This window comes from Styela clava, chromosome 8 (assembly GCF_964204865.1).
Source record: "Styela clava chromosome 8, kaStyClav1.hap1.2, whole genome shotgun sequence".
NCBI lineage: Eukaryota > Metazoa > Chordata > Ascidiacea > Stolidobranchia > Styelidae > Styela > Styela clava.
In genome coordinates this window covers 14,240,223-14,266,686 of record NC_135257.1, presented here as the reverse complement: position 1 = coordinate 14,266,686, position 26,464 = coordinate 14,240,223, and the positions used below count along the sequence as shown (strand labels likewise).

General features: G+C 36.6%; 3 protein-coding genes across 3 annotated transcripts; all 3 read left to right on the top strand.

Moving 5' to 3' along the window:
* Positions 1 to 1,503: 1,503 nt before the first annotated feature.
* Positions 1,504 to 5,229, top strand: LOC144425739 (uncharacterized). The gene has a single exon (XM_078115304.1). It carries the CDS (start codon positions 1,574 to 1,576, stop codon positions 4,142 to 4,144), a length of 2,571 nt encoding a protein of 856 aa, XP_077971430.1. The 5' UTR covers positions 1,504 to 1,573; the 3' UTR covers positions 4,145 to 5,229.
* A 15,455-nt stretch (positions 5,230 to 20,684) lies between these two features.
* On the top strand, positions 20,685 to 22,630 carry LOC120345848 (mitochondrial ubiquitin ligase activator of nfkb 1-A-like). The gene has a single exon (XM_039415419.2). The coding sequence runs from the start codon at positions 21,150 to 21,152 to the stop codon at positions 22,233 to 22,235; it is 1,086 nt and encodes a 361-aa protein (XP_039271353.2). The 5' UTR covers positions 20,685 to 21,149; the 3' UTR covers positions 22,236 to 22,630.
* A 16-nt stretch (positions 22,631 to 22,646) lies between these two features.
* Positions 22,647 to 26,137, top strand: LOC120345849 (centromere protein L-like). The gene is made up of 7 exons (XM_039415420.2): positions 22,647 to 22,780; positions 23,118 to 23,324; positions 23,693 to 23,916; positions 24,465 to 24,676; positions 24,955 to 25,057; positions 25,343 to 25,405; positions 25,493 to 26,137. Exons 1-7 carry the CDS (start codon positions 22,651 to 22,653, stop codon positions 25,577 to 25,579), a joined length of 1,026 nt encoding a protein of 341 aa, XP_039271354.2. The 5' UTR covers positions 22,647 to 22,650; the 3' UTR covers positions 25,580 to 26,137.
* Positions 26,138 to 26,464: the final 327 nt, after the last annotated feature.

Genomic DNA, 26,464 nt, shown 5'->3' with positions numbered 1-26,464 from the left:
GTTATCTTATCTACATAGAAAATTAAAGGTTGAAAGAAGGTTTTGATTATCGATTTTTATCATTAATTCATTGCTCAATTTACATCCGCCAGGTAACGCAAAATGAAATTGTTATTTTCTATCATTTTATCCCCCAAATTTTCCCATCATACTCGAGAAATCGCTTAATATGGACATAAAGGACATAAAATGTCCTTCGCAAGATATATATGTCCTGATCGAGTTTATTTTTTATCCAGTAAAAAAATAACATACGAAATTCAGAAAAAAATGAATACAATTAAACCCCCCCATTTACTCGGACAGGGGACAGGAATTAAGGTTGTTACCGTATTGCACAGGATTACTTCGAAGTGAACATGGAAGGTTCATCGGATTGTTTGTAAATATTTTGATGTAAACTTCGTTTGATCATTGCATGCATTGTGAAGCCAATCTGCGAGTAGATGTTTCAAAGATTGCTTATAAGGAAACATGGTGAATGAATTACTACCGTATTTCAGTACCGGTATTTAGAGGCTAATAACATTGTTCAATTGACTTTAGAACAGTAGGAGGTACCGGTATTGATCATTCGGTCATTTATTGCTTATCGTTCTATATTGATGGTTAAAGTTATTTTCTATATAGAAAGTTGTTAATTGGAACATTTTTTGTTTGTACTGTATACAGGTATAGCGACTGTGCAATGTCTAACTATGGATCATAATGTATTTAACCCTTTCATATTAATAACATGTAATATTTCACAAAATATAGGGGGCTATTAGTATTACCCTATCTGCGTGTCCACACTACTGCTGTACTGTGTTATTGAACACACATTAACAGAGTGTAACTCCGATCTTGACTCCTTCAGGGGTCAATGGAGCACACACTGTATTGAATGCCAAATGTTGTATATTGTAGTTGCACAATCCGATTGATCCAAAACCAGATAACGAAAAATACACTTAGAACCTTAATACAGTATGTGTGATGAAACCAAATTTCTAACTAACAAAGAACGTTAAAGACAAGCAACTCTGAGCAAGGGAAATAAATCATAAAGGAAATGAATTAGAGCAACGACCTTGTTTCAGGCGAATAATATGCACTATTAACAATACTTGGTGAAAATATTGAGATACGTAGTAATTACCCCAATGTACTCGCTGCAGTACACTATATTAAATTACTAACTACCAGACTACAGAATTCTAAACGAGATTATGTGACAATTGGGATGTTATTCTGCAAAGTTGGTGTTTCAAGTAAGTTTTCAACCATTAAAACAACATTCCTAAGAAATTCAAATTGCAATATTTTGTCATGTGCTATGCCCAGTGGTGGGATTCAAATTTTTTGTCAGCCGGTTTCATCACAAAAGTCATATTTTTCAGCCGGTTCTGTTACAAACAGAACATTGACAGTAATCAGTAAAGCTAACCAGTTCGCTGATCTCATAAAATTCCTTGACGGTTCTATAGAACCGGTGCGAACTGGCTATGACATATTTTATTTCCTTCTTGTGTGTTGAACAGTATACTTAGCTTAGAAACAACTAGTAGAATAGTTTAAAAAAGTTTGGATTATGGAGAATGAACATGCAGTTGAGGCGTTGATAAGCAAATTAAGAAGAGAATCTGGTAATTCCAATGAAAAACAAAAACAGTCTTATTCAAATGTTGGAACTGGGAATAGACCAGACTCCGAGATTCTTGTTAAACCTGAAAAGTCTGAAGAAAATAAAAGCAGTAAACCTCATCCGAAAGCCGTTGGTGATCTTCTTAAATTGTTGCAATCTGACAAAAGTAAGTTTTATGAAGAGCCATCGAAGCAAAAAAGTGAACTGAAGATATTCACTCCATCTTATGGACGAACTCTACATGATAATAGTGATTATTATGAACATGATGGCTGGGAACCAGAAACTAAAAAGAAGAAAGCAGAAGGTGATCCATTTGAATTTTATTGTGATTTGTGCAATATCAGTTGTACTTCACAGATTGTTCTTGACACTCATTTGATAGGCAAAAAACATTTGAAGAATGTTAACAAACTTAAACAAAATACTCTAGCTTTCAGAAATAGAAACCACCCGCCGAGTGTTCCTTCTCATGGTGGAAAGGTTGCTGAAATTCAGAAAAAGTTTGAACAACTTTCCGAAAAGCAACCTGTTGTTGGCTTAGAATATGTAACTGAATATCAAAGGTCCAATGGTGCTTCTCACAGATATTTCTGTGAATTGTGCGAGTATCGAGGACTTCATGCTGAAATACTGGATCATGTGATAACTAGAAATCATAGGTTAAGATATATGAGGTCACATTTCTTCGACATTTACTATAAAATAACAAACTTTCCATCTTTCAAAAATATGATGAGACCATCAGAAGCTGACAAACTGCTCTACCAACATAGTTCTTTTGTTGTACGAATAATTTTAAAGGGAAATATCCGTTTCTGCAAAGTTAGGGCATATTATGGAGAGCAAAACATAAGTATTGAAAGACAAGCCCTCCCTCCTGGCAAAATCCACCCCTCTCAGCATAAAGATTTACCAAAGGCAGAAGCTCTATTGCTGGAAGGTGAAGCTAAGGAACTGAGGGAACTGGAAGAGCAACGAAGACTGGAAAAAGAAAAGATTGAAACGGAGAAACGAGCTGAAGCTGAACGAGTGAAACGAGAAAATATTATTCTTTCCCGTCGTTTACAGATGTCTTCTAGATATCCTAATGAAAGTGTTGCACAACTAAACCCTGCTGATATCTTAGCAGAGAGACGAGCACAAAAACTGGACCAGCAGGAACAAAGAATCTTGAATGCACTCAAACAACTGAAAGAAAGCAGTGGCAATAAACAAATGACTTTGGAAGAAATAAATGCCCAAGATAAACTTCAAAGGCTTCTCATTGGAATACGTGGAGAAAGGAAGCGTAATCTTCTCAAGCATATAGGTAAACTAAGCTCTGATGTAGAGGCTGATTTAGCATTCAGTAACTCTTATGAAACTGAAGGCTTTCATTCAGAAAGACAAACTGAAAGAACAGATAGAATCCAAAACAGAGAACAAGGAGAACAATATGATTCCAATGACAATGCTGCACCTGTTGAACACTCTGCTGCAAATGCTTCTAGCATTACTAAAACTAGACAGGAAGTAGAAGAGAAAATTTTTCAGGCACTCAACAATGGATCTCTGGCACCACTAGCAGAGGCTTTCAAAAATAACCCACAATTGCAGGCTGGGTTAAAGGAGTGGGAAAAGGGCCAGGATGAGAGGAGTGAGAGTTCTTCTTCAGAGGATCGTTCATTGAAGAAGCCCCACTCCATACAAGGTAGTTCTGATGACAAGTTACATCGTATACTTCCACATGCACGCCCTGAAAATTCATCAAAAAATATAGATTCTGAATCCTCAAGTGATTACAATAAATTTTCTACAAGGCACAGACGTTATCCAGATTTTAATGATAACGATGATGATCTGTTTTATGCTGATAAATATGATTACATTCGTGAGCAATCTCGAAATAGCCAAGATAACAACTTTGATAGAATTCATCAATCTTCAAGTGGTCAAAAGAGAAGATTTCATGAATCATACAGCTCAGACCACAAAAAAGGTGAGCATGGAAATAATGACCCAGACAGCGGGGCAGGTGGATCACAAGGAGCAGGCCGATCACAGCAAAATTTTATCCCATCGAATAGCCGTTCCAGAACATCTTCCAATAAATTACTATTGAAGAAGCAACACCCAAAACACTTTGTCAAACCTATCATATGTGAGGATTATTTTGACCTTGATTTTCCAGATCTAACCAGCATTCACCAACCAAGTCATCGTCTATCATCAGATGAGAAAAATATTATCAGACCGCATATGGGTACCAAAACTGTCCCTCTATTGGGTCCAAGGCCAGACTTCAATTCAAGGCGTTCTCAAAGTAATCAATTCATAGAGAATCAGCTTAATAGATTTTATGGAGACATGCAAGATGATTTTGCTGACGAAGATTATATAGACTATTTATCATCAAGTCACAATGCTAATCATATCAGACACGAAGGGTTGCTGGGATTAAGGCCACACATTTCTCGTCATCCGGTCAATCGCAATATTCACAGAATTCGTCAATATCGAGGACCACACTACTAACTACCTAATAAATATTGCATGGATTCGGATCATAGCAAAATTGCAATATAGAACAGTTTATTCTGACTAGGTATGCGCATTTTTTAAACTAGTTTTACACTCATTTCCCCTTACAACATTGGTTCACAATTACCAAGTTGTACCAATAGCTACAACAGGTAGAAGCAATACAATAACTACTATATATTTACATACGAAGGTTGAACCTTTGGTGTTATGTTACATTTTATAAATACGAAAATTACAGGTTTAATACGAGCCTGCTATAATTACCGGTAATCAATAGCAAATACTCGTACATTTCCAGAAATGGGTATTGAGTAAGAAAATTTACCATATGTTACACATGTCAACTTGTATGATGTAGCTTTTTTTTATTGGTGTTTCAGTGGATTGAGTCGTTCAATATGTCTGAATGAATGATTATCAGCTCACAAACTCAATGGCTAAAATATGTATTCTGCTTATGCAGTTATGCATTTTCTAAAAGTATTTAGTTTCTTTCAAATAATAATTTTAGTTCTTTACTAGAATTATTGTAAAGTGTTGTATCAGATATGTTCCGCTATCATGCGGTACGGAAGTAAGGGCAATCATTTCCAGAACTCAATGAGAATTGATTGAAATCCGCATCAACATGTACAGTATGATAGAATATGAAAACCGTTTCTATATTTAATAAAAAGTCTGATATAACGGATATATCCCAGTTATTAAAACAAATGTATATCGGAATATATTTACCACTGAAATTTCAGCCTTTCGGTGGATTGTTGGGGTTTGTACACCTTGCTTTTGTTTGTTCGATTATGTTGTATTTGTATATATATATACAGCCTATATAATTTTTGATGAGAGTGGAGAGAAAAACATATGGGCATTGTCAACGTAATTGTCTTGAGAATTCAGAGCTTCTATACCGTATTATATCATTCTGTAAATATGTGCCACCAAGCTTTTTATGTTGTTTCCTCTAAAAACTTTGTTTTCGTTATCCAAAGAGTTTTTCATTATTACTCTTGTTAAAATGATATGCTGTTCGGTTATTCCTAAATTCATACACTTAAAACTTGAGCTCATGGTGATTCTGAAGTTTAGTTTCAAAAATATTATTTGCTAATCTGGCAGAATGGTTAGATTCATGTATAGGTGGAATCTTCTGGGATTATATTCCTCAACACAACACTAAGTTTGATAGCCGGAGGGCCTAAACATTCTGAGTGATACCTTGTCCTTGATATATCTGTTGAAAAGCTCAATGCTCGAAGCAGTCATTCAATAGTTCCGGTAAATGAGTTTCATTGTTTTGCCTGATCTACTGATTCCATGTATTCACAAGTATAAGTTTATTTCGACTCCGCAATCGTGGATCAGTTTGATGTGCTTCCATACGAGCAAAACTGAATATTGTTTGCAATCTATAGTACGCATACCTTTCTGTTGGCTAAAGAAAATATTTGTGCCCAGGCAGCAAATATTTTTTTTACAACCTTCATAGCGCGCGTGGTTCTCTAGCCACCGGACAACTGATATTGTGGGAGGAGTTCTCATAAGATGTTATTTTATCACGCTTAGCGAGAATTACTTCCATAGGATTGATCAATGGTGTTTTGTTGATTAACGATCTCGTGTGTATCACTACTACTTCATGCTGTTAATATCGTCGAAAACACATTCTCCGCGCTGTTCCATCGGGGAATACATCGGCTTAAATAACGTTTAGGCTGCAGGGTTCTTCGTAACCGTTTGTGGAATGTTAATACGCGTACCGTATTTTACTGACCATAAGGCGAACTTTAAAAAATTTTCTTCTCAAAATAGATCGTGCGCCTTATACCACGGTGCGCTTAATGTATGGATCTCAAAACCCATTACAGCAGTGGTTCCCAACCAGGGTGCCGGGGCACATTAGTGTACCTCAAAAAGATTTCATTTGTGAATTTATTTCAAGTGATTCCAATCCCTTGAATTCCACAAGAGTTACTCCACACTCCACAGCTCTTCTTGCTAACAAACAGAAACGACAAATTTGAGGAGTCGTATTTCAGGTATTTGGGTACTGTTTTGATTCTAATGCGCGCCAACGCGGTTTCGTAAAATTGAAAATGTCAAACAAGGTAACAAATTGTGCGAAATTTGACCAAGGAATTATTTATATATGAACGCATAGTTCTCCCAGGAATATAGAACCAAACGTTGCGTAAGAAGTAGTCCTTGTAAAAAAAGAGTGGACAGGCGGAAATAGCCCACCAACATTACAACAATACCTAGCATTCTGGATGCCAGTTGTATGTTTATTAAAAATATTTTAATCATTTTATTCGTTTAATATATTCTATTTTGCCTGCCTTTGCGATCGGTAATCATGCCAGTAATCTGGCGAAACGCGTGGTAGAATAAATACTAATGCAATGAAATTTAATAATAAAACCTTAATTAAATTGCACTATTTCACGAAAGCGTGGTGGAATTGACGATTATTTCATATCTCGAACACAGAAACAGTTATTTTTCGGATAGTTTCTGCGGTCTGAAAAGTCAAATAGGCGTTTCGACATAGTAAATCCTACGATCTTTACCATGAAATTATTCTCGGGCCTTGTACGAAATTCATAACGTGAAAAGAATCGTCCATCGATGAAAATAGTTTATAACAACTTTAAACCTATTTAGTGTTTTTAGCGATAATAATTAATTGTTATAATGGAATACGGTTTGTTTGCTTCTTTCATATCTTTCGCAAGTGCCAACAATAACACTATTGAATGCTTTTGGCAATGGGAGGAACATATCGAGTTGTAACAAAAATGAAATAGGTTGTGCAAGAGTGAGAATACCTGTGATAATAATAGGGCGAAACGGGGAAGGGCGAGAAAAACCAAAGCGTATCAGCGTCAGGTATTTCCCGTGCGGCCGCGCATCTTTTACAATAATGTGAGGTGCTCCGAAGGTGGGTCTCGTGCACATTATTGTAAGAAAAAAGTTACAATATCGGTTACTATTAACCATCCATTTTTACTATAGAGTATGTTGTATTAACAAGAAAAGAGTTTCCCACATCTGATCTTCTATGTTTTTTATTATTTTATAGCTAAATGGCTTCATGAGTAGAAAATGTTCCTATTTTGTGACGGATGTGCCGCGAATATTTAAATAGCTCAATAGTGTGCCGCGACATAAAAAAGTTTGGGAACCGCTGCATTACAGGTACTATTGTTTTAGAAACAAACGGCCGTTTTACGCTTTCTTGGAATAAAATACAATAATAACCATAAAATATCTCATTTTTTTGTTTTGTTTAATAAGCTTTGATGGCAACCCGACACTTTTTAAAAACTAATGCGTCTTATTGCCCGTGCGCTGTATGGTCCGTACGTAATTACCTCTTTACCGACTAAGTTTATCCGCGTTAAACATTGAACATCGAGAGCTGCTTAATCTGTTGGCAGAGGTTTACCATGTTAGCTGACCTGGGATGTGCATGGAATCCTTTATTTATGGCCTACGCGTTGTGCTAGTCCCAGAATATGTACGAAACCTGATTGCATGTTGCAATAACGCATCGCCAGTGTTGCAGGTGTTTTCGGATTAAATATCGGAGCTACTCTACATGTATATCTCCCTAATTTAAGCTTGGTCAACAACTCAGCCACACAAGAAGTAGGCGCGATTGCAATAGTATTTTGCCGAAGCCTGCACTCGTTCAAGAAATCGTAATGTTTGTGGTAATATAAACATGAAAACAGCCGACGGCCAACTAATTTGCTATTTAAATGTTACGAATAACACTGTGGTCTAGTTTCCAGATATCATATAGGATAAAAGTTGGAATTGATTCAAATGATTGTTTCCATCTGTGATTCGGCTTTATATTAAATTTCGATATTGTACTCAGCAATTATTAACCTGGCGAAATAATCAATAGAGTCGCGTTTGAACCATTCAAAATGCAAGAGGCCTAGAAAGTTTGCAAAAAGTTCTAACGAACCCTAATGATTTTAAATGTATTCAGGGATCCCCTTGTTCAAATACGAAACTGAAATTTCATTGCTGTTTTATTAATATTTTTGAGATGAATGATTCAGCAAGTTTAGCTCATTTTTTTGTATAAAAGTGCTGTTAGAAAAATCATTCAAATTTAAAGCGTAGGCGTGTTAACCCGTTTTTACACGGACATGTGTACCGTTCGCATGGAAAAAAGTTCGGGGCCAAACAACGCTACCCTGCAGTGTTTGTGTTCAGTAATAAAACCCAACTACCCATGTTCAAGCGTTTTCGTTAATTATTTTCAATGTATGTTGGATAAGTATCCTACCAGTGGTCATAGGTTCGAAATCACGCCCATCTACACAGCGCCCTTTTTTATTTTTATCATATCCAAATTAATTGGCAGTTAGGTTCGAATCCCACGTGAGTTAGTTATGTGCGAGAGGAGGGCTGGACTCCTCGTCCTCGTTTTTCTCACTACTGAAGTTTTTTACTTATAAACGCTGCTTTAAAAACCACGATGCAGCGATGGGGTTAAGGAGAACAGTCATATGTTTACAATAACGCAGCGTGCAAAATTACATTCGTTTAATACATATAAGCCATCGAGCGCATTGTTTGCAATAAAGTGACAAACTAACGTCGTTGGCACAAAAAAAAATTCGTGTAATGGCTCACTTCCATAGCAAGAGAAGTGGGCTTCAGCATTCATTCTTTGTTCGCGCGGTAAGCGAAATCCTGGCAAATGGAATATATTTATTCTGGTCGCGTTTTAATCAATATCTACATAAAGTAAGAGAGTTCTGTCGAGGTGCGCAGCCTACAATTTCAACCTTTATCGTGACGCAGACTTTTTCACATCGCAATCATCGAACTGCTCCAGGGTCGAAAAGAAGGGTCATAAATACCTTTTCTTAAATACATGGCGGAAGCAAAAATTACCTGTAATTATGCGAAAGTGATGCAAGTCACCAATCCTCTGAACTGCCCAATTTCCGTCTCCAAAACTTTGTGTGTAGGATTATAATATGCATAGCTTACTTTTTCTTTTGTGACGTCGCCAACTATATCACAAATACCAGTTCACTTCACGTTTGGTCCTTTTACCTCAATGCTGCTACCTGCAAGTTTCCAATAGTTCAAATTTCAGACATTATTTCGAGTAGGACCTCCGATGACCAGCTTCAACAAGCTGAAGCGTTTTGATGTATCTCTCGAACTGGATGTCTGATAATGTTAAGCGAAACATCTATCTCCTGGTTTACTTAGTTACCCCTGACACAATAGAGGATCTTTTGTACAAAGCCTCCGCCAAAAACACCCCCGTCCAGCGCTCAAAATATTTTTTTTTAAACGGGGCGTGGTGTTTTATTCACATTTTTAAATTAGTGGCAGGAGCTTTGTACGAAAGATTCCCGATGAATTCTTCGCAAAGCATTTTGAATTCTGTAGCATACCGCATATGTGCAAACGTCGTTCGCCCTTACTGATCGCTTGTAAACGCGGTAGCAACGCGAATGGTACCTGATTTCCAACGCAACCAACACTTTCGCAGACGGACTAGCAAAACATTAAAGCGGTATAATTAACGTTATTAAGCGATGAATAGAGTAGGAAATCGAAATTCAAGCTTGCCTTGTCCTATTTTCGCTTCGCTGCTGCAACAAGACTACCTGCTTCAAGCGTTTGACGTAAGAGTCATCTTGTCCAATGCTCTTTTCTGAGTTACCTTCTGGATCTTGTCATTCTGCATGTTAGACACTTCTCGGAAAAACATGATTTCGATTATTAGTTCTCAAAAACTTTGTGGTTATGAAGGACGATAGCATATTTCTGGTGTCGTTAAAGAAACGAACGAAACATTTTCAATTACAGAGTATGGCCTATTGTTGGTCATTCACTATCGATCATTAAATTTTGCACCTCCACTCAGGTGGTTTCAAGTATGGCCATGGCCCAAGAACGTAGCCAACTCAAAAAATTTTGAGGTGACAAATATTATGATTTTTAATTTAAAATAGCAGCGATATTACACTCCCCAGCACAAATAAAACGGCATGATTAGCTTCATAGACAAGCTAATTTAACAATTTTATGCCAGCCCCCAGTGGCGGCGCGTCAATAGGGCCAACCGGGGCCGGTTGTTTTTTCGGTATAATGAAAAATATTCGAAAAATACCTCAATATCGGTTGCACAGACTGTCTACACTAGCCATATTCTCCCGACATGGTTCATTTTTCGCTCGCAAAGCCTTAGCCGAACGTCGACGGGGCGACGCCGATTTTGCCCCGGTTGCTCATTGTATATCGTATTCTCTCTTTTATCTTCCACTCGCCGCGTTTGTCTCGTTTGTTTTCTGTTTCTTTTACTAAATCATCGGGGCTGGCCCCGAAATTCCGTTTCTTACAACAACGTGTTGACATATTCACGCATTCCTTCTCATTCGTTGGTTGCTTGAAGAGTTGATAGTTTCCTCGCCTTCGTTTTTGTCGCTTGTTTCGCTATTTGAATCCGTTAGAGACCTTTAGTCCATTTGCTTTCGATTTTCCACATTCCTTTTGAGCTCCTCTCTTCTTTCCGGCTTCACATTTTTTAGTCTTAGACCTCATAATGAATAAGGTTGATGCACTACTTCGCACTCCGTTTTCGCAGCTGCCGCTGGAACAAAAATTAGAGGTACAACGTCTTGGGCCTTATCAACCAAAAACTTGTTCACTGGAACAATCCCATGACGGAGGAAAGCGTCGGCGTACATTCTGCGCAGAAACTTGGTATAAAAAACACAAATGGTTGTGTTACAGGGAGGACAAAAATGCACTTTTTTGTTTTTATTGCCTTCTTTTTGCTACCGCCCGTGACTCACGTTGGTGTAAATTTGGTTTTAGAGATCTTAAACATCTTTCCGAGCGTGCCAGGGATCATCAATCTTCTATGGAGAATCTGGACAATGCAGTAAAATACCGAACATTCGGAAATGTTAATATTGCAGCACAGTTGGATGAAGGACGCGCGGTTTCTATTCGTCGGCACAACCAAAACGTCGAGAAAAACCGCCATGTTCTAGGTCGATTGATAGATGTTTTGAAGTTCATTGGTTGTCACGAGCTGTCCCTCCGTGGGCACGATGAACGGGCTGGCTCTTCTAATAGAGGGGTATTTTTGGATATGGTGGAATACACCGCATCCCTAGATACAGTATTGAGAGATCATCTTGATGCCGCAACTGTTTCGAAAGGGACATCTGAGGATATCCAAAATGATTTGCTCGACTCAAAGTATAAAATTTATTTACAACATTTGGCTCTGGAAATTGAGAATTGCCAGTTCCTTTCGATTCAGTCTGACGAGACAACTGACATCACGTGCGTTTCCCAACTGGCTGTGATTTTTCGGTTCGTGAAAGATGGTAAACCTACCGAGAAATTTCACAGCTTTGTACCAATCGTTGATCTCACGGCCTGCGGGATATCGGCTGCACTGAAAGAAGTGTTACAGCCTTACAACGCGAAGTCAAAATTGATAGCTCAAACTTATGACGGCGCGGCAGTCATGAGTGGGTCGAAACATGGTGTTCAAGTTTATATAAAAGAAGATTTTCCTCATGAGCATTTTTTACATTGTTATGCACACCAATTTAACCTCGTTATTAAAAATATGTGTCTTGATACCCCTCTCGTCCGTATATTTTTTGCAAATGTTTCGGGGTTTTCTTCATTTTTTGCCGAAGCGCTCTGACCTCCTTCGCCAGATATGTAGCCGCCGTCTCCCAGCTTGTGCACCAACACGTTGGAACTTCCAATCACGCGTGGTGCAGGGCGTGTCCGAAATTAGGTCTGAGCTCATTGAGTGTTTCAATGGCATTCAGAGCTCTCCGGTTTGGGACGAACGCTCTGTGAGGGAGGCGGCAGGTCTAAAGCGTCTGCTAGAAGATGGTGAGTTTTCATTTTTTCTCCACAATATTCTATCACGTGGATGTATTATACGGCGCATTGCAGTCAAGGCTAATGGATGGAGCGTCTGTGCAGTCGTGTATTTCAGACTTCTGCGATGCTGTATCTCGTATCCGGGAAACAATAAAATACGACGACACATGCAGTGCTTCTTTACGCCGCGGGCAAGCAACGCAGCGTTTGATTTTGTCTGCAAAGGAATGCTGTGACATTCTGGTGAATCAAATAGGCGATCGTCTGCGCACTGAACACCTTGCCGCGTTCTCTTTGATGAACCCCAAAAATTTTTCAAAATTCACACGTCAATTTCCCATCCATTTGTTGGCTACTGTCTCCAAATTTTACCCCATGATAAACGTGGGTAAATTGGAAAATGAATTGCGATGTATATACACCAATCAAACTTTTTTGAACATCACATCAACTTGCGCGCTCTATGGTTTCCTCATAGATAACACTCTAGTAACTACCTTTGCGGCGTCTGCAAAATTTCTGGACATCATTTTGACAACGCCTACTTCTTCCGCCGACGCAGAGCGAACATTCAGCACGCTGAAGCGTATTAAAACGTATCTCAGAAACACAATGAAGCAAGATAGATTAAATTCCTTGGCTGTTTTATCCATTCACAGAGACGTTATTTCTGGGATGCATGACTTTAATCAGCGCGTTATTGCGCATTTTGCTTCCAAGAAACCGCGCCGTGTTGCATATATGTTCAAGCAGTAGAAGTCTAGCAGCATGTATATCTATGAGTGAGCGACGCATGTCCTTATCTTTGCATTAGCTTTCCTTTCTTCATGGTAACGTTTTAAACCTTATTTTAGGTTTTGTCTGCTTTCCCGAAGTTTCTGTTAATATATGTCATTGTATTTATCTGGGTAAATATTGCCTTTCCTTTTGAAAGAGGTTTCAAAATAAACTATGTCTATATTTATTAATCCCTTGACTTTGACCGGTTTTAAAGACACTTTCTTATCGTTAAAAATTGTCGCTTTTGCCGATTGGTTATTACCGATGGAATAGTTTTTATATTCATAAAATGATGGGAGAACTTACAGCGCTCATCCTGTCCCTGTAGATGGGGGTGACTTGGTCCCGCAGTAGCTTGCCCGGTTGTCAAAATGACCACGCGCCGCCACTGCCAGCACCTTTCTTTGATATAATTCCAAATTTTTATTTAAAACATGAAACAATCATAAAATCAACCTGCGTCCGCTTGGCGACACCTCTCCACAAGGCAATCGCTGATTGCAACCGTGTCTTGACCCGTTTCATACATTAAAAAGATCGATCAATTTCAATAGTTGTCGCTGGTAGCGCCATGTCGATTCTGATCGCGGTACGCACAATTGGGCACTTTTTGTGCGCTCTATGTGATTCGTTTTTCACATCGAACTTTTGTGTGATGACATCTTCGAAAAATTCTTTGTAGAGGTTCTGTGACATCTCTCGTGCTACTCGAAAGTTTGAAGCTTTTTACTAGATCGTGGCCTGCACAAGACTAGGCGCGATGAGGTAGACAACTGCTCCTCTTTGGCCGTCGTGTTCAAATACTTTAGCATCGCTCTCTTGTTTTAAATTTACCTGCAGGCCCAGAATGTTAAGTGCCAGTGCAAAAGGTGCGCGGTACGATGGACATTTGGGGTAGCATGGTCAATAAAAGATCGATCGATGGAGATGGGAGATTTCCGAATTCATTTGGACACGTACACAAGGGTCAAAACCAAATATTTTTCCACAATTCCCACAAAAATCATATTTTAAACGTAGTCAAACCAGCTAACGTACCTTACCAGAACCGGTAACCGGGAGTGCCCTGGTTTTCCCAGGTCCTGTGGCGATGGTGATTTATGCGCCCAGTCTCAACGTGAATCGAATTAACACCACTGGAATCGCACGACCACCAGACAGCGCACAACAAAACTATCCATATCTCCACTTTGTGCCCAATAAAACACTGGAAACGGAAAATTTTTCAACACAAAGAAATAAGCAATCATGCTACATACCCTAAATTCAAGCTTGGAGCTTTGAATTGGACTGTCCGCAAATGTATATTTTCGCTGATTCACGAAACTTGCCCATCTTTGTCAACCCCCACGTGGTGAACTGGTAATGCCGTGCTGTGAAGCGCATTTCAATAATGACGCGAGGCGACACGATATATAGGCCAATGATTAATAATGGGAAACAATATGAAAGTGCCTTTCACAATGTACTTTTATTTGACATTCGTTTCAAAATTATAGTTATCCTAGGTCCTCTAACACCTAATTTAGAAATATTTGCGGCACGAAAATAACTTGCCTTGGCAGCATTAGATAAAACTGGTTTAATCCAATTTATTTGTTTCTTCAGTGTGACATCTGTCAAATATTATTGCTAAATGTACATCGTAAATAGTGTTGTAGTAGCTGTTGCGTGGACACCCAATAAAAATGTCTGCAATGCGCGGGAAATACTCGAGATCAAACGAAAGTGGATAGAAGTTTGACGAAGATAATTACAATTAAACGAGCAGTTTGGTGGGCTGCGCAATCTGAAGTCTTCAAGAGCTATCGATGCCGATTGGCTGAGTTAAATCTCCTAGAAGTAATTGCCAGTGACCCATATCCCTGATACGCAGTTCCTCCTCAATATTCAAAGGTACGGTAATCTCATGATATTTGTTGCATCTTGGATGGGTGTTGCAATATAAAAAATATTTTACCTCGACAATAACCGACTAAACTTCATTTCTGGGCCCTCGTTTATAACCGTGTTTATCACTTTATTTTTATTATATTTCCACTGCTCCTGCGTGTGTATATCGAAAACTTTTAATCCGACCAGTGGGCGTCGAATCGTCAACTCTATCTATGCGCCTCGTGTATTATTGTTTGTATATGGGTGGGAAACGTGCTTAGTGTGTCTTGAAATTTCGTTTATTTTTGTCTCTTTCCCGAATTTGGTATTTGTTTGTGACGTCTTTGTAGGAAGTCGAAAATAAACCTCATTTACATTGTGGCGTGTAACTGTATATTTATGTCGTATTATGCTAAAGCCAGTTTCTAGAACACTCGCCTGATAGCATATTTCAATCCATCTTTGTCAAAATATATATAAACAAATATTGAATGCATCCGATTTCCCTATATCGAAAACCAAATGCAGAAGTGAAGTCCTCCATATGGTTATTTAATTCATTTTGGTTTTAGGGGTTAACATAAAAAAAAGCAAAAGGGATGGTGAAAAATTGGAGTGTAGATTATGGATAATCATGCAACACTAAAAAACTTGCAAGCAAGAAAATAAAGAGTACTTCTTCTAAATACTGAATACATGCAGTGGGGTTCCGTGAGTTTATAGGGTTCCTTAGGGGTTCTTTTTTTTTTCAGGGAAAATTAATTCTTGCTTCAGCATGTTGATGCGTCGTTGCGAAGTTTAGAGAGTGTAGACATGAGTATGAGAATCAAGAAGTTTGCAAAGGAAGTGCAAGAACAACCTAGTCATTAAATTTCACGCTTGTTGCCTTCTTTCTATTTCGTTGTTGAAGTAGAAATATTTGAATTACAAATATTTCGTGTTACGAGTATTTTGTGTTTTATTTTAATTTTGTTAATTTGGGTTCCATAAAAACGGAAAAATTATTCAGGGGTTCCACAATAACAAAAAGGTTGAAGAGCACTGATATAGAATCATGTACTGTAACTCACGCAGAGAAAAGAGAATTGACTGGACAGTAAATAGAAAAGTTAGTGATCAGACCGTCCGTGCGTGGTTAGGCAATCCAAGTACTGAAGTGAACCGTGCGAGGACACCATTCACTGAGGCATTACCTTTTTGAAGCTAAAATATAGACCAGACAGAGAGTCTATAGTAGGGGTTCCCGAACCGTGGCCTCGTGCCAAATCCGGCCCGTGTAACAATTTAATATTGCCCGCCGAGCTTAAGTGAAATAGTGTTAAACAGATTTTGTTTATACCTTTTGCGATATATTAGATACCGCCAATTATTACGTCATTATCACAGATTAAGCCCGTGTTTATCACAACAATTCAATTATACCGGTATTTCAATTATATGGACCGGTATTAGGATGACCAATGACATTAAACAACATGATGCGCAACTCCGGCATTTTCGGCCGAAGATCGTATTCGATAGCACGCTCCAATGCACATACTTGACGAGACGAAAATGAGCGGATGTGTGTTGCTTTCAAGGCATAGCACAAATGGTGTCCGAGCCTGCTTCGACAATTGTTGTGGTTTTTAATGATATGTAGAAAATTGAAGGTAAAAATAAATCGGAAAAAAGTAAGGTAAATACTATTGTTGTTTATCACACCCGGGCATCGCACTGTTAAGTACATGCGGGAAAGCCAGCTTTTGTCAAATACTACGAAGTTATTAATTCAGTACGGTACGTAGTTGCCCATTTGCCGAAATTGCATATTTACTTACCCCTTATGGTTTCAAATAGTTCATGCACCTCCATTTAGATTTTTTTAATCAGTGAGGATATATACTTATTGCTGTAACATACTATTGCTCATTCACTTTTATTTGCGTATTGAATCAACGGGTTAACAAGTTCACCTAAAAATTTCACTCATACCGGTCCATATTGTATAGTCTGATCTCTCAAGTATTTGGAGCCACGAATGCTTATAATTTTCTGACTAAACCCCTTCATTAGTTGGTTTATATACCAAATTCAGTAAAACATTTTTTACAAAAAACATGAGATATTGGATTTATTAGCTTTTTCATTCTGAATCATATAGACTGCTTTATATATTCTTAACGAAAATTAATACATCTCCTCTCCTACAGATGTGAAAGTTGTGGACAGACCTGTCTAGGCATTGTGAGACTCCTGCAGCACAAGAGGCAATAGCAATAATAGTGAGTATATCAATCAAGAAATTAGGCCGACATAAAACAAAACTTTCAACTATTCGTCTAACCTCAATTTCCTATTATTTATTCACAGGACAACTGTAGCTGAAGGGGAGATATCAGAAGTCTGGCGACATATCAGTGACAGTTTGATTCCAAGAAATATGATTAGAATACTCCATAAATGTTTGCAATAGAAGAACAACCTATGGAGGAATGCAAAGACATTTGACCCTCCGGTAAAGTTGTGTATGGCCCCTACATCCTGCAGGGCTTGAGGGAAATAACTAAAAATTCCAAAGCGTAAGATTGCATAAGCGGTCTTCTTTGTAAAAAGGCACAAAATATGCCAGACATACTTAAAACAGCTTTGAAAAATGAGGATTACGGTTCACTGACTACACCTGTGTTATATTTGGTTCATCAAATTTTGGTAGTACTATAGAAGAAATTCAGAAAAGGGTATAATCATGATTCATGATAAAATAATGTTATATATTTTGGACAACTTCAATCTAGACCAGGGATGTCAAACTCGCGGCCCCAGAGAACTTCCAGTGCGGCCCTCGAACGCTTAACAATAATTGTAATAGTATTTTGGAATTTTTTTTATTTAAATGTAAAAGATTTTTCAAACCTTTTAAAGTGAAATTGAATATTCACACAGAAAACAATTTACTGAAAGTAGTTGTAGAAAGTTAATTTTTTTTTGTTCACATTTTGACTCAATTAAGAATACACATCAAGCTAGCAAAAGAATACTGAATAAAACACTTGAGTGATTAAATTAAAGTACACGAAGAAGGTGGCATTTTCGAAGAAAATGGGAGTTGCAATATTTCTGCATTTCACAAAATTCTGAAGCACATTGTTTAATTTGTCATATTTCCATCAGTACAATGAAAAACACAATAAGCTCAGCAGTCAATATGACAAATTCGAAGACCATCTCCGAACAGAAAATTTCCATGTGTTTGTATATTAATATAAATATACAACGACTTAGTTACTAAAAATCAATATCAATAATAATTCAAGCAATCCTATGCCATGCAATGTAGCGTGAAATGTCTTGACGAAAAAATCTGTCATTTGTTTTTTTACTCATCTATACATGAAATGATAAAAGTAACTTTTTTGCATTACTGGAATTAATTAAACTTTTGCAAATACAGATTAACCCATGATCATGTGACCTCGTTAGTTAGAGTTGGTACTATAAAATCATTTCAGCCTGGCCTTAGTATGCTGGTGACACAAAGAAGATGCCAAACGTCAGGACAAATGTAATTAAAAAAACATTGAGTTTATACTGTAGTATTTTTGTTAATTTTAGGTTCATATATTTAGATTAAGTCATTTTTAGTGTATATATTATTCTTTCCTTAACCAAGGCTTGTTCAAAAATGATTTTGATGGTTGTACATGGAATTTTATGATTTTTTGTAATAAATACAGTAACTTGCAATAATAGTGGAATGCAAATATTAATATGTAATTGCATTTGAAATTAAAGAAAATAATAAAACTTAATCCAACCGATTAGTTGCATCACAATATATGTCACAAACTAAAACTATCTGAAAAATATCTCGCGAGTATACATTATCAAAAACTGTTTGCGGCCCTTTTTACAATTTCCAACATGCAATGCGGCTCTCGAAACCCATGAGTTTGACACCACTGATCTATTCTAGACGATTCAAGCATTGCTTTGGGAAATAATATCACTTCAATTAAATTGAAAAAAAATCTCGCTATATTAAATACAAAACCGTTGCTATCATAAAGGTAAACCAATTCAGCCACTCGGAATATATTGGCCTTCACAAAGCAATGGAGGCAGAATTGAGAGTTCATGAGCTATGAACTTTTGTTCTTTTCTTTGTCTTGAACTTTTCATACTCCACAGCCTCTATTAATTTTTTTTAATTTTAATTACCATGTGATGGTCATACATACTGTATCTTTGTATTTTCTGTCATGATGTATTATCTCAATGTGTCAAACTTTTAATTAGTGTGTATATTTTGCTTGCAGATGACATGAATGTATTGTCTTGCTTATTACCTCAGCTTGGAGTATTGACAAGAAAAAAGTGCCCGTAAATTACGTAAAAAATGTTTAACTCTTTGATATAATCAGAATTCACATTTAATAGGAATTATAAACAGCCAACAATCAATGAGAATTATATGCAAAAATCCTCAGATTGAATTTGTCTTCTAAAATCCGAGGAAGGCAAAACATATAGGTAGTTTCCATTCACACAAGTCTTTCAAGAAGACTTGCTCGAGACAAACTAAATGAGCATCGTCAGGTGATTGGTAAGGCTGCAAGTTGAATCAGCCCTGCAATCTCCTGCATAGAAGATAATATTAATTAGCGGGCTATGAGCTAAATTTAGACACAAACCTATCTACGAGGCATTATGTACCAGTAATGTTACCTACGATTAACTGAATATGTGATATGTCTAATAAATTCACCTACTAAAACAAGTTCGATAGGTGCAAACTTTGTGTTATGGAATTGTATCACAGCACCTTTAAGAGAAGTAAAAACAGTTTTGCTGTTTTGTATGACACCCTCTTTAAATGAAATTTCAATGTTTAAGCGCAAACATTAAAATTACTAACTTTGAACTTTGTCATTATCTGCAAAATGTTTCACACAAATCTTTACGCTATCGCGTTTGTAATATTCTCTGATAAAAAAACGTCTATGATGTTCAGAATTACTCTTTACAGCTTGTCTGCCATTCCAGCTTTCCAAATGAGCAAAACTTCTCAGATATAGAGATTATTTTCTTTCGTTACAGGCGCAAAAAGGCAGGTACTACACGTAAAGAAGACGCCGAGTGGCAAAAGCAAGCGGAAAACCGTCGCGAAAGGCGACGAGAAATATGTGCATTGGAGCGTATCATGAAATACAATCTTTCGCATGTAGTCTTATGGAGTGACGTCAGAGTTGCCTATCATGTTGTTTAATGTCATTGGGATGACATACGGCAATAATTTGATTATCAACCGTTTCTTGATTTCGGGCGCTACACTCTTCCGTCCCACGAACATCATTTTAATTTTGGCCCGCGGCCAATAAAATTTGGAACCCCTTGTCTATAGTATAATTACCATACTCCTAGCATCATATTGCAGTTTTGCTGGATAAATTCTAGGTTGCCCTTTAGAAAAAAATGACAAAAAGTCAATTTCTGTTGTCAAAAGTGTCATTAACCATAAATGTGAAAAAAACTTATAAACTTATCTGATTTTGATAGATTTTATCTGTAAGAACAAATTCTGGTTGGAAATATTGTGCGTCCAACACCAAAATTTACTGCATTGCTTCTCTTTACTCGCCCTGAATCAAGAACATAAAACCGAACGCAGAAATAAACTCAACGCTTCATTACCGCCAAGCATTAGACGGAAAACAAGCAAAGTCATCGTACAGCGCCAGTCAACCAGAACGACAGACAGTCGAATCATAGTTACCTCATAATGAGGTAACTATGGTCGAATAATATATTTCCTTGTAAGGTAACTATGCATGAAATATAGAAGAATTTTCCCGGGGTCAAAGGTTGGAGAAACATACTTTGGCGTACGCAGTACGCACAAGTGTGTTTCGAGTGGATATGATATTGGACTCGTATCCCGGCTCCCACTTTACTATTTTCATTGTTTATATATTCGTTACGATACACATAACCGTACAATTCCCAATCAATAGCGCTTTTTGCAGGGTCAAATCCAACATCGCCAATCAATAAATGCATTCAAGAGCGACTCCGGTTACCAGAGGGCTGTCACATTCATCAAAATCTTTAATATCATATGGAATAAGTTTTGAGCAAAAATTGAAGATGTCGCAATCTGAAATAAATACCGCCAGTATGCGGGATCAAACTGAACCCAAACTTCAACCTCCCAATATTGCAAGAATCCAGCTATGTCTGTATTGACATGCTAAGCGGAGGGAGTATATTGAGTTCACCCTTTTCCTGTAGATCAGAAAGCTCATCCAATGACTTTTTGATCATCAAAATACCCGGATAGCAGCTTAATTATTTATTTTTACTGTATTGTTGACCAATTCAGGTTTTGCACATAAATCTGTAAATGTTGATGTTAAACACTGGTAATGCTGCGATAGATCAGAAAATAATTACTTAAAAGATGGGTTGGACGGATGTATTGTATGACTGCATAGATGGTGAAGTTTTATTGGAAGCTTCATTGGTTGGATTAGGTTTTGGATTGTCCTCATTGTTTTATCATTTTCGAAATAAACATGATGCTGCAGCCAAGCATTTAAAAGATGCCTCTTTGTTGTCAATCAATGATGATTTATTAAATGAAGTGAAGTATGCTGGTGACAATTTCCAGTATGTGGCATTGTCTGGAAAAGTACAACCAGATGCAGCTTCTTTACGAAGTCGATATTTCCCAGATCGCGAAGGTGTCATTATCAATTTTATTACTGAAGAGCGGAAAGAAGTGTGGGCAAAATATTCTCATGTTTGGTATGAAAGTGAGAATGAACTTTCAAATATAATAGACACTGTGCCATTCAGTTTGAAAGGGGCTGATAATGCAACTGTTCATGTTGTTGACCCATTGCAGTCTTCGTGGTGCAGTGACACTCTTGATACTATAAATAAAGAATATCGTTCTCCTAATTCTTCAGTAATGGATTCAATAATTGGAATAGTATCTGGAGATAGAGTAAAAGGATATACTGATACAGAAAAGATGCTCCAAGTTGGAACGAAACTTTTAGGTATTGGCGAACTATTTATTGAAGACGGACTCTTAAAGTTGAAAAAACCAATCCATGGTGAATACATTCTCACTAAATCATCACATGCTGACGTTATTCGTCATTTTCAGTCCAAGTCAAAGCTATGGAAAGTTTTAGGAATATTGTCATTCGCTGCCACTGTTATTGGACTTTATTTTGCTGGAAAGCGCTTCTGGGAAAAATACAAATCTGCTGTGGAATATGCTAAAATGCGTGAAGAACTCGCAGAAGTAAGACAGCAAAGGCAAGCAACACGAAGGACAACAGGAAACATGTCTGAAAGAAATTTAGGTCAAGATGATACTTGTATCATATGTTTAACGAATCCTAGAGAATGTGTTATTCTTGACTGCGGTCATATTTGTGCTTGTGTAGATTGTGTTGAAATTTTGCCATCCCCAAAAACATGTCCGATATGTCGAAGTGATATAAAAAAGATTGTACCTTTGTTTCATGCCTAGTAAATATTTCATTTAGCTCTATGCAATCATGCTTCTAGTTCTGTTCATGTCTTATCTCATTATACAATAGCGGGTTTTGGCAATTGAAAAAAGTGAAATGAAACAGGTTGATAGAGGTAATTAAATTGACCACCAGTGTTACTTGACTTGCCGGTAGCTTCAATCTAACCTAGGTTGGGAAAAATGTTATACGACCATAAAATGTTTTTCGATAATTCCTGGCAGTTGTACCGGAATGGATCAGATGTTGCAAAAAATTTAATTGCGACTTTGTCTTTATTACCTTGATTGATTTACTTTTTTTATTTTGTTTCTAGAATGCTCTATTATCACTATCACTGATTTAATATTTTTAAATCTTTGTGCTTGTTCTACATTGTAATTTTATTTCCCAGTATTTTAATTATAACAAATAATGAGTTTTAAAACACCACATTCGACTGTTCGTAAGAGGAAAATACAAAGGCAGAGTTTATTGGATACAAAAAAACATAAAAGACATAAAAAAACTGTAATTACTCCGGAAATTGAAGGAATATTTAAAGGTAATTTTTGTTTGCCTCAATACCTAAGTTGCTTTTTAAAATTGTCCATTTTTTTAATCTAGGCAATGACAGCGAAACCAGGGCTATTTACATTAATTGATTCTCGTGTAAGCTGATTTGTCAAGATTAAGTAGTTGATCAAAGTACATACTTACTTTACCTCATTCTTTTTCACTCCATTGTTTAAACTTTTATCTTAAATCAAACTCACTCTAAATAGTGTAGGCAAATTTGGCAAAAATATTTAGTTTTGTAATATGTGAAATTTATAAACTCATTCATACTTCAAATTAGTATTTTAAATATTGTGTAATTACTATGTTACCAATTATCACAGGAATGCTGTATAAAACTTGGATTTGCCATTCTTGTTCACCTTTGTACAATTTTCGTACTGATGAAAGTTCATTGAGACATTATTCGCAACATCTATCAGCATATTTAACATCAGAGATTCAGAAACAGGATTGTTTTCTCTCATCAGAATTCTCAGGTGGACTGACAGCTCAGTTTTCTGTAGTTCAAGGATTTGCAATTCAACAAGGTATGGTTTTCTATCCATTTTTCCCGAGTGTGCTTATCACAGCCAGGACTGTTGAGTAGCTTAGCATGTTTTTACTGACGCCGAGTCTTTCTTATTAACGGTCTATTAAAGAAGGCTTGTATATGAGAAAGTTGGATTTTCTTGGAGCTGGTGTCGAAGTAGAAATTTCCTACAATCGAGTGTCGGGATTCGCAGTCAAAATTTATTTTAGATCTGAGTCTATTGCGAATTTCTTTTAACTCCAGCATCCTCGGACCCTGATGAATGATTAATTAACGATAATATTTCTGAATGGTTAATTTTGTAATTTCCTTTCTGAAATGCAAATTATTTCATTATTTCTATTTACAACTCTACATAATCAACAGATGAACCTGATGCTATAAAATTGCACATATCTTATGATGAAAAGAAAAATCCTATTGAAGTATATTTCCTATCTGTGGATGTCAACCCTCTCGAATTTTCAAATCCAACAGCTGAGAATATTAGGACAATACGATTATTGAAAAGTGGTTTTTATTCCTTACCGATCATGATTTACAATGGATATATCCAGAAGCCTTGTTCAGCTGTAATTTCTTGGTTTGAGGTGAGGTATATTCTACAGTCTTAATTAACTTGAGAATTACCTAGTGAAAGATACAGCACGTTCATATTTATTTATATTTATTATTGTTCTGTCGCAATGCATTTTATAGAATATTTGTGATGAGTAAAGCAAATATGTAGAAAATCTGCGTGATTTCATTTATAAAATCCACTTCAAGTATCTTAATACAAAGTGGATCAATGGATCGTTTTTCTAAATTTTTGTTATCAGGGTTGTTTTGAAGAAAAAGCATTTTATTGCAACTAACCAGTCAATTTCAAATTTTCAGTACTGAAAAATGGAAGATCTTCCATTATTCCCATCTGCATGCCCATAAATGCTCTTTTCTATAATTTATAGCACACATTGTTGTGACACACAGTGTTAATTTGTTTTCAAATATTTTGTATGGCATTAGGTATGAATCATTTAACTGACATTAGCTGGCATTGTGGGTGCTTGTACCGTAAGTAATTCAACCTTCATGTCTATAAATTCGAGCATTTATTTTACTAATAGAGTGTTTTTTTTTTATGTTAATTTAACAGGACAATTTCGATTGTGTCATTAGACCTGTGAAGTTTAATCCAATTGATTTAAGTTGGATGATGAGCATGTGGACAAGTTTTAAATACATTCCTTCTTCGAAGAGAAAATCATTTCTAACTGAATTCATTTGGAAGATTCCTGTTGACAATATAGGATTGGATACAATCAAATTTCAGATAGCTCCATCATCTACAACTGAGATTTGGGAAAGGTAAAGATATTAAGATTTTTCATCTTTCCATCATTAGTTAGTTGGCATGATGGCCTATTTCTGTTGGTTGGATTTGGAGTAATAGGCTATATTGGATGAGCGACGCCAAACTGGGGATATTTTAGAGATATTGGCTCCTCACATGTCAGTTTCTGTTCATTCAGAGATTTTTTTGAAAAGAAAAGTATGGAAAGAATATAAAAAAAAATGTTGTCTACTTTGATGTGGGCAAAATACCACTTCTACACTGTTACTAATTCTCAACTTTTCATCATTAGCATGAAGAATTCTGAAAACGATGAGATGACTGTAGAATATGTGGAAAAATTCATGTCAGCGATAACTTCCCATCTTAAGGGAATGTCTGGCATAAAATTTGACGTAAGTCCAATTGTAATCTAGTCGGGTGGAATTCTGAAATAAACTGAAAATTCAAGGTAGTATAAAGATTTTCGTATGTTGTAGTATTGTTGGCATAATGATATGCATGTCATTTTCAAGCCTTTGTTGAACCATCTTTGTTAGCACAATTTTGCACAATATATAGATTAGGAAAGTATGGTTTATTCAAATTCATGCTTGGTAAGTAATAACAAAAAATGTGGGAAGTATATTTGTCATATTTGAATATGAAATTTCATTAAATCGTTTTGAAATTTTCTTTAGTCTCTCATACTGGAAGAGATTTCCACACCATTCATCAGAGTTCAGTCTTCTGGAAAGATTAAGGTTAGTTTCTTTTTCAAACACTGATCACTTACGAATTGTTGGATTTTGCTTTCACGAAGTTTCATAAAATTTTACATTTTTTGCCAGATTGGGTCGGCTGCTCATATACTCACTGTCCTAGCACATCTCTGTTGCCTATCATCAGAGAGAATTTACTCCGCTGTAGAATCCTGATATTTGATGGAATATTTATTAATGGATTTAATAGAATGGAATTTTCACATTATATTCTTCAAACAAAGAAAGAAAGCTATGTTGATGAAACTTGGCTCTTATGCACAACCTGGTTTTTATGTTACATCAATATTTCTGTTTCTGCAGTTATTTGTTAAATTTTACTATTGCCTCCATAAGAGAACCGACTATGTTGATAAATTGTTTGCTAAAAAACTAGGCTCTTTTGCGCAACTTGTTTTATACAATATTATCCATTTGGTTCATCACGAATTAGTGTTATTTTGTATCTTCGCATTTACTTTCCAAAGTTGATTCCATCTATGATGTTTAACACTGCCTCCCTCTCTTTTCAACCATTGCTTTATTTTTGTTTAGATTGCTATTTTTGCATATTTTTTGTTATATTCCTATCTTAATGCTGTTTTTATATGGTTAAGGTGTGTCATTTTTTGTGCTAATTAGGTTGATTCATTCGTTATGTTACAGTACAATACTGCTCATGATACAATGCTTCTGGAATAAACCGCAGTTGTTTGTGCGATGTTCAAAATCTCATATCACGTGGTTTGGATTTGTATAGATGTCACAATTTTAGAAACTGATACAAAATAAATTATGACAGCAGTTGCTTTTTCGTGGTGGATGCAATTCAAACTTATCGGGTTCGTGTTGGCCATCCTGTACGTGAAATGTCTGGTTGAAGGATCAAATTTTAACAGAGATTGGGATACCATTTTATATTTATCGCATGGAGTTGAGTTATTCCGTCCCTAAGTCAACTTCCGCCCACTGGCATTAGTTACCTGTGACACTCTGTGTTCAAAAATGGTTATTGGCAGGCTATGGACGTTTCCCCGACCCTTGACCCCGAAAAAATTTTCT

Excerpts from the sequence above, each read along its gene's own strand:
- LOC144425739 (XM_078115304.1), top strand. The coding sequence starts at position 1,574 with ATGGAGAATGAACATGCAGTTGAGGCGTTGATAAGCAAATTAAGAAGA.
- LOC120345848 (XM_039415419.2), top strand. The coding sequence starts at position 21,150 with ATGGGTTGGACGGATGTATTGTATGACTGCATAGATGGTGAAGTTTTA.
- LOC120345849 (XM_039415420.2), top strand. The coding sequence starts at position 22,651 with ATGAGTTTTAAAACACCACATTCGACTGTTCGTAAGAGGAAAATACAA. Across the intron at positions 23,917-24,464 it reads CTGTAATTTCTTGGTTTGAG|GACAATTTCGATTGTGTCAT; the intron begins GTGAGGTATATT and ends TTAATTTAACAG. Across the intron at positions 24,677-24,954 it reads ACAACTGAGATTTGGGAAAG|CATGAAGAATTCTGAAAACG; the intron begins GTAAAGATATTA and ends TTTCATCATTAG.